At 40.1% G+C, this 8,943-nt stretch overlaps 1 protein-coding gene across 1 annotated transcript in view; it reads right to left on the reverse strand.

Annotated features, from left to right (window-relative positions):
- LOC143018552 (MAM and LDL-receptor class A domain-containing protein 2-like) overlaps positions 1 to 8,943 on the reverse strand; it is a 388,685-nt gene that overhangs the window by 330,974 nt on the left and 48,768 nt on the right. The window contains exons 27-31 of the mRNA XM_076174014.1: positions 7,931 to 8,056; positions 5,596 to 5,794; positions 3,900 to 4,014; positions 847 to 1,006; positions 179 to 439 (exon numbers count right to left, since the gene is read on the reverse strand). Coding sequence (XP_076030129.1) covers positions 179 to 439; positions 847 to 1,006; positions 3,900 to 4,014; positions 5,596 to 5,794; positions 7,931 to 8,056 — 861 coding nt within the window. The remainder of the gene's footprint in view (positions 1 to 178; positions 440 to 846; positions 1,007 to 3,899; positions 4,015 to 5,595; positions 5,795 to 7,930; positions 8,057 to 8,943) is intronic.

Raw genomic sequence — 8,943 nt, forward strand, 5'->3', positions numbered from 1 at the left:
CCATGCACAATTATTGCTAGCCAATGTGAAATATGACAAATGTTTTAGTACCATGGTACACTGTACATTTTCTTTCTTTTTCCAACTAAATAAAGTTACCCAGTTTTTACCATTATCAAATCTAGTACAACAATATTGAAGGGTTTATTCTTTAACATATCCGTTTGAAGCATCTCACCTTTACATGTTTCCATTTGCTTTCTTCATCTTCAGACTTATCATACCAACCACAGAGGAAATCATTCTGGTTTTCAAAAGTGCATTCATATATGCTTCCTGCTGGAAGAATAGGAGGTACTGTTGAGGTCGGGGGTGGAGTTGCAACCCCAGCTCCTGCAGGTTCATAGGAACAGACTCCCTCTTTCAAAAGAATGTCATCTACAGCTATAATACCAGCAGCTTTTGATGAATGACCTGAAGATGTTGCCTCAATTGTAAGCTGAAATGAGAAATATGAAATTATAATATGTCATTAAAAACTAAGTAACTATAATAGTAATAGGCAAATATGTGAATGTGGTCAATAAAATATTGTAAATATTTATTTTTTGACAATCTTTCAATATTTCTTGGACAACCAATGATCCATCGCATCTTGCATATTACCAATATTGAATTTATAAAGTCATCATCAACAATGCAGTATTTATTGTCAGTAAATTTTAATTATGTAAGAGTTCCTTTAAATCTATTAGCCAAAATAGGATGACAAAACTGTGACAATTATCCCAGGAAATAGCATTAATGAGAATCAACAAGTTAAATTTTATACATGAGGATAAATCATTCATGTATTGAGGAAAAGTCAAACATTCTACCATAAAAAGCTCATTTTGATTGACGTACATAAAAATCAGTGGTGCCTGGATAGATGGGAAGACTTCCATATTGCCACTGTGTAGAATCTGTGGATTGTTGCCCCTCAAGTCGCCACAACTCATAAATTGAAGGGAATAAATTTCGATTTACAGAGAGTGAGTCAATTCCCCCTCCATACATATGATACCTGCAGAAAAAAATTAAATAAGGGGGTTATAAAACAGTAAAATAATAGTATACAATGTATAAATCTACGACAAGGGAAAAATAAATCCCTCATAACTCTAAAGGGCCACTCTTTTCAAGTATAACACATCCATAAAAAAAAAAAACACTCAATCACAAAACAAGCACTCCAAGACTGACCCCCAAACACCTTTTACATTAAACCTTCCACGAACTTGGACAACCTAGAAAAGACTGGAGGAGATACATTGAAGAAGACGTGCAGATATGCAGAATAAAACCAAGAGAATGGAAGGAGGTGGTACAAGACAGAAAGACATGGCAAGATATTTCAAAAGTGGTTATGGACCACCAAGTGGCCCAAAGACAAGCAGAGTAAGAGTAAGAGTAAGATATTAGCTCCAAGAAAAATCCCTCTCAAGAGAAACAAGAACCACACTTGCACAACCACATTCAGATCACCATTCAGCACTAAAGCATTACCAACATAAAACAGGCCTGGCCACAGAAGTAAACTACCTCAGATACAACTATCACACAAAAGACAAACCACCTCATCATACACCAGTGGCAGCTCATAGCTAATATTAGTGGGGGTGCTGCTTCAGAAAATTGTTAACCATTGATTTAGTACATACGTACATATACCAAAGGCTTTTTCCCCCTTACAATGGAGGTAGCCAAAAGACAAAGGCAAAGAAACCACTCCCACCCATTCCATCCCCAACATACTACACTCCCCTCTACCCTCTTCACTTTCCTCTAATCTTGGCATCCCCTGTATGACAGGTCATCCCTGCTTCTTTTCCACTGCCCTGGGTCAGAAATTGTCTTAGTATTGTGTAAAACAAAACAAATATACAGAGTTCTTATACACCTAAGTGTCACCCCAGGGTAAAGTTCTCAGTAGTCCCACCCCCCCATCACCACTTCCCACCTCATCCCTTACTGCCTATGAGCCTAATTTGTGTAGTGTGATTATAAGATACTGGTATACATAATAAGAGATACATTTGCTGTGAGTGTCATATAATTAAGAGAAAATCAAAAAGCAATTTTTTCATAATACAATAAAAGCATTTTTCTGACTGCAATATGGTTGATATATACATATACCATGGACTTTTTCCCCCTTACAAGGGAGGTAGCCAAAAAAACAAAGGCACAAAATCCACTCCAACCCATTCCATCCCCACATACTTCACTCCCATTCACCCCTCTCCCTCCCTCTTATCTTGGCTCTTCCTAGATAACAGGTCATCCCTGCATCTATTCCCAAATATCTATTTCTCATCACACTTTTTAATTTCCCAAGGCATTTACTTGCTTCTCTCAATCTACATTCTACCTCCACTTCCAATCTTCCCTTTCCCACCACATTTACACCCAAGTATCTGAAACTATCCACTTCCTCCAGTCTCTTTTCCTTAATACTCACTTCCAGTCTGCTGCCACATTCTCCCCTTGTACATCTCATCACCTTACTTTTACCCACATTTATCTTCAACTTCCTTCTTTTGCACACCTTCCAAAACTCTGTCACTAACTTACTCAATCCTTCCTCTGATCATGCCATAAGTGCAGTGTTGTCAGCAAACAACAACTGTCTTATCTCTTATTTTTCTCCATTTTCTTTAACCATCACCAATCCCCGACCTATTACCCTTGCATTTACCTCTCACACCATCCCATCCATGTATAAATTGAACAGCCAAGGTGACATAACACAACTATGGCAAAGTCCCACTTTTACTTCAAACAACTCTCTCTCCATTTCTAATTCTAACACAGGCTCTATTACTCATATCTTGTAAAAACTCTTGACTGTTCTTAACTGCTTTCCTCCTATCCCATATATTTGCAATACCTCCCATAATGCCTTCCTGTCTACCCTGTCATAAGCCTATCCAAATCCATAGAGGCCAAAAACATATCCTTACTTTTTCCTAAAGCTTTCTCACATATCTGTCTTACCACAAAAATCTGATCCACACAACCCCTACCTGTCCTAAACCCACAATATGATTGATAACGGAAAATATTTAATATTTTGTTAATTCTAATGTAGAAATCATTGATCACAGTAAAATATTTAGGGCTTCTTTGACCATTATTTTATTATCATTATTTTGTAAGCCTTGTGGGCAGCAAGTCCAAGCTAGAATTGCTGCCTCCCTAAAAGTGCCACCCCTGGACATATGCTGCCCTCCCCCATGTGAGAGCCCTGAAACTATATAAAAATAAAACTTACACATACATACATACATACATATACCAAGGCTTTTTCCCCCTTACAAGGGAGGTAGCCAAAAAGAAAAAGGCATGAAGACATTCCCACCCATTTCATCCCTAAATATACTCCACCCCCCTCTGCCCTCCCTCTTATCTTAGCACCTCTTGGATGATGGATCATCCCTGCACCTTGTCCACTGCCCTTACACATAACTTACACATAAACTTGATAAAATCTTAAACAAAAACAAAAAAATTACTCACTACTAACCTAAATTATTACAGTTCGAGCTTGATCTGTTAATTTGAAAATGTAATCCATTCTTCTTGCTATACTTTCCACAAAAAATTAATAATTTTCTCTCACAGCACATGCCAAGTCAAAAAGAAACACTATCTTACTCTTACACAACAGGGTTAGCACTACATGTCTACAGTGGTCTCTCTCTAGCATGTAGTTTCTTATCTTGGGCATGTGAAAATGTACACAACAGCTAAACAACACATCGCAGGAACTGTGAAATGCACAGTTCCGTACACAGATTTTTGTAATTTTCTTATGAACTAGGGGATATCTCCTGACAAACAAATATGTGCAAGCATCAGAATATATATAACTATATCTACAAGCAATTAATGAACACACAAAGATGATGTCTGACCAAAAGGAAAAGCAGTGAGTCTCATAGAGCTCTAGTGACTCAGACTGTAGAGCTGCAGTACCCTTTCCAAGAGTAGGTCCCACTTCAGCAAATAAGAATCGCCCTTTTTCAGTACCTATAAAGAAAGAAAATAAAACAAAGCAAGTCAAAATTTGGAGTTCCCAAACTCTTATTAATATGAACTAGTGTAGAAATAAATTTGTGGACAATGAAAGACAATCTTCTTTTATTTTAAAGAAAATGGAGAAAAGTAGGAGGTGAGCCAGTTGTTATTTGTTGACAACACTGTCCTTGTGGTATGGTCAGTGAGGGATTACTAGAGTTAGTGATGGAGTTTGGGAAGGTATACAATAGATGGTTGAAGGTAAATGTAGGTAAAAGTAAGGTGAAGAGATGACAAAGGGAGAGGATGGTAGCAATTTGGAAGCAACTTTTAAAGGAGAGAGGATGGTAGAAATTTGGAAGTAAGTTTTAAAGGAGAGAGGCTGGAGATGGTAGATAACTTTAGGTACTTAGGTATGTGGCAGGACTAGGGGTGGAGGTAGAGGTAAAATGTAGACTGAGAGAAGCAAGTAAATGCTTTGGGGGATTAAAAAGTGTCATTAGAAACAGACATTTGGATGCAAAGAGGAGATTATATGAAAGGATGATTGTGCTAAAAGTACTGTATGGGGCAGTCATGGAATTTAAGAAAAGCTGAGAGGAAAAGTATGTGTTTGAGATGAAATGTCTGAGAAATATGGTAAGGGTTACTAGGTTGGATAAAGTGAGAAATGAGGAGGTGAGGAAGAGAGCAGGGGTGGAAAAGGAGATGGTAGATAAAATTGATGAAAGAGTATTGGGATGGTTCGGACACATGGAAAGAATGAGCGAAGAAAGATTAGTAAATGAAGTGTGGAAGGCAGAGGTGAATGGAGTGAACATGAGGGGATGACCAAGGATGAGATGGATGGATGGGGTAAAAAGGGTGTTGAGCAAGAGGGGGATGTCTATTGAGCAAGGGAGAAGGCAGGAGATAGGGAATAGTGGAGAATGGCTGTGTATAGATGATACTGTTATGCAAGGAAGGGAGGAGGTGAGGGATGGGGGTTGGGATTGGGAGTGACTTAGCCCAAAGAGATTTTTTCCTGTCTTCTATTTCTCTGCATGAGGGGACAGAGAGGGGGGATCACAGATTAAGTGAAGCAGCTATGCTATGGATGTGCTGTGTCTTGCTGCATTGCTTCTATCCAGGGTGCTGGGCAGGATACAGGGATGACCCATCATCCATGAGGAGCTAAGATGAGAGGGAGGAAAGGGTGATGGATAGGAATAGAATGGGTGAGAATGAAATGGATGGGAGTGGGTATATGCCTTTTGACTTTGGCTATCTCCCTGGTAAGATGGAAAAAGTCCTTGGTATATAGATAGACAAAAAGAGGAAGTGAGATGATTCCAAGAATGTAGTTTCTTTCCTGTACACCCTATACAGTTTTCCATACACATGCACTGATTCCCCAAATTGCCTAGATGATATCTCTTTATTCATCTATATACCAATGGCCTTATTGCCCTTATAAGGGAGGTAGCCTGACAAGGCAGGCATCTGCTCCCACCCATGCTGCTGAAAGATACAAAGACAGGTCACTATGAACATAGCTCCCTTCTCATATAATACAACTAGGCAAATAGACAAAAATATAACAGAACTACCCACCTACAGTGTGGTCAGTGAGATCACCAACACCTGCACTGACCTCCCAGTTGAATTGGTCCTGATGTGACTGGCTCCAAAGGCAGAGGCCCTCTTCAAATGTACATGAGCCTGGTTCAAGGCATGAGCCACTGTTTATGTATATGTCATCAATAGCCACTTTACCTGTATTGGCAGAGCCTGTTTTGCCTTCAATTAAAATCTGAAAGTAGGGGAAATGACTCACTACAAGGTGGGTGAAGATGAGGAGTCTACACCAGGAGGCATATAGTTGTAGCCAAAGCTGTCACATTAGCCCTATGTGCTTGAACAACTGGGGTAGGTAACATCCAATGATGGGAATTAGAGAGAAGGGTGGAACTTGAACTTGCAACTAGGAAGAGGTGAGACCCATGCACTTCTGATTGTGACCCTAGCACACTTATTCACTCATTACAAGGGTATGGGAGAGTGAAAGACAAAGTGAGAGAGAGAGAGAGAGAGAGAGAGAGAGAGAGAGAGAGAGAGAGAGAGAGAGAGAGAGAGAGAGAGAGAGAGAGAGAGAGAGAGAGAGAGAGAGAGAGAGAGAGAGAGAGAGAGAGAGAGAGAGAGAGAGGGGGGGGAGAGAGATGAGAGAGGGGAGAAGGAAACAGAGAGACAGAGAGAGAGAGAGAGAAAGGGAAAAAGAGAGAAAGATAGAAAAAGAGAGTGAGAGAGAGAGAGAGAGTGAGAGAGAGAGAGAGAGAGAGATAGAGAGATAGAGAGATAGAGAGAGAGAGGAGAGAGAAAGAGAGAGAGAGAGAGAGAGAGAGAGAGAGAGAGAGAGAGAGAGAGAGAGAGAGAGAGAGAGAGAGAGAGAGAGAGAGAGAGAGAGAGAGAGAGAGAGAGAGAGAGAGAGAGAGAGAGAGAAAGAGAGAAAGAGAGAGAGAGAGAGAGAGAGAGAGAGAGAGAGAGAGAGAGAGAGAGAGAGAGAGAGAGAGAGAGAGAGAGAGAGAGAGAGAGAGTGAAAGATAAAGAGAGAAGGATAGAGAAAGAGAAAGAGTGAAGGATAAAGAGAGAAGGATAGAGAAAGAGAAAGAGTGAAGGATAAAGAGAGAAGGATAGAGAAAGAGAGAGAGAGAGAGAGAGAGAGAGAGAGAGAGAGAGAGAGAGAGAGAGAGAGAGAGAGAGAGAGAGAGAGAGAGAGAGAGAGAGCAAATGAGAGAGAGCAAATGAGAGAGAGAGAGAGAGAGAGAGAGAGAGAGAGAGAGAGAGAGAGAGAGAGAGAGAGAGAGATGAGAAGGGAGATAGGAGAGGAGAGAGATGAGAGTAAGGAGAGAGATGAGAGAGAGAAGAGAGACAGAGAAGAGAGAGAGAAGAGAAAGTAATTGTCATGAAATAACAAGAGAACAGGTGGGTACAAATTATCATACATCCTCCCTTGAATCAATTAATCCATTACCCTTGTTCTCTCCTGCAGGAGGAATCCAGTTACTTTAACACACTTTATAAGATTTGCTATGGAAAAAAATATATCAGTCTGAGGTACAGTTTTCAATGTCTATCACAACAAGTTCTATACAATGCTGTACCCATGTAGGACTACATGTTATGAGGATCATTGGGATTTACCAAAACCTGATGTAAAAAACCAGTCTTATTTTACATTTGTTCAAGGACAATGAGGTCTTGGCATGGCAGACAGGTACCTCAATCTCTTCCAAGAGCCCCAACGGCCACACCACATAGAAAGCAATGTCCAACTCTTGTGGCCTTTGACACTCAGTACCACAGCAGCCCATGCCATGCAAACAAGCACTTAGTCAGGAGTTATTTGGCAATGAGGTTCCTTTAGACACAAGAACATCCCATCCAAATACAGGAAGGGCAGTTACGAGTCTCATGATGTGAACAACATGCTAGACACATGGATGCAATGCATCATCTTCCCAGTAGAGGTTGACTGTGTTCATATTATATACCAGCCACCCAACAGGGAAAGAATAATGATCATTGTAAATTCAATAATTTATCTCTTTCCTCTATTTCATTTGGTCCCTTCAAGACTAGGCCATACTGAATCATGGCTACACTTAAATGTAGCACTATAACATAACCAAGATCTACACCATTTGGCTATAGAAATGAATGGATTCATTCCTTCTTCCAAGCAGTCAGGGACCTTGTGAACCCCTGGTTCTGGAAAGAGTTGATATGACGGCACTGAGTAGTGGTTATACTCGGGCAACTCCAGGCAGACCCCATCCCAATGGCATCCTGATTTTGAAGGGAACATGGGCAATGGTTGAAACCTGTAAGTCTGACTAGGAGTTATGAAACCTGAAAAGACAAGTATTACATGTCATTTGTTATGACTTACCTTGAATCTGGGTAGAGATTTATCGATGATGGTAGAGGCTGTGGCACCCATCCAGTTACGGTTGCCAAAACTGTTATCACGTGACCAAAGGGGAACACTAACACCTATCTCAGTGACCAGGTATAACTGCCATGAAAAAAAAGGCAAATTGTAAATTCCCATTCATTCACATGTGAACAGCATAAATATGAAAATGAGTGCAAAATGACAGTTGACATCTTCAAAGCCTGCATTATCAGAATTGCCACTATTCTTCAATCAATCAATCAATTGCTGCCTCAAGTTTCACTAAGTGAAAATGTACAATCCCGCACTGGCTGGTAATGGTCCTCAGAACCTCCCACTGGGAGGAAACTTTGGCCTGTTGTCTGTGTTGTATCAATGTGGGACTGTTTCTATGTCACCATCTCAAAGTGGTATGGAATGTAGAGCAGTTGTTGGTTGTCAACTCTCCATGTGTGAAAAAAAGAGTAAGAAATACAATTGAAGTTGATGGAAAGATCTTGGGCTCAGTCCAGGGACCAAGTACCAACCCCTCAGGGATGCACTTCCTGATGGAGGTGAGGAGGTTGACGGGCTTTGAAAATGTGCAGTTTCCCTGTCCATCTTGCAGAACTACCACATGCAGTTACCCATCACTGGTTTCACACCATTCTTCAAAATAGTTGAGAGCTACTTCAATGTTTACCCACCAAACAAATGTTCTCCCAACTATGATGTTTATAATCTTTAGGATTGAGGTTTTTGTTGATATTTACAGTACTCCATTTTTTTTTCTTTCATTCTTTCTTTCTTTCTTTTTCTTGAAGTGAGATGAATGTGATGACTCATAAGCTTTGGTCTCAAACATATGTTCCTTCTCATATTCATATGCTGTTAAATTGAAGGAACATGGTCTCTGCATTTCTAGACATTTTAGTAAAAAAATACTTTTGTTTATTGTGTTTTGTATTGGAATGTTTGTATTTTTCCAATATGTGTTGCAAGACACAGCACATTCACAGCAAGGGTGC

Source organism: Oratosquilla oratoria, chromosome 35 (assembly GCF_046742065.1).
Source record: "Oratosquilla oratoria isolate Oo_2021 chromosome 35, ASM4674206v1, whole genome shotgun sequence".
Classification (NCBI taxonomy): Eukaryota; Metazoa; Arthropoda; class Malacostraca; order Stomatopoda; family Squillidae; genus Oratosquilla; species Oratosquilla oratoria.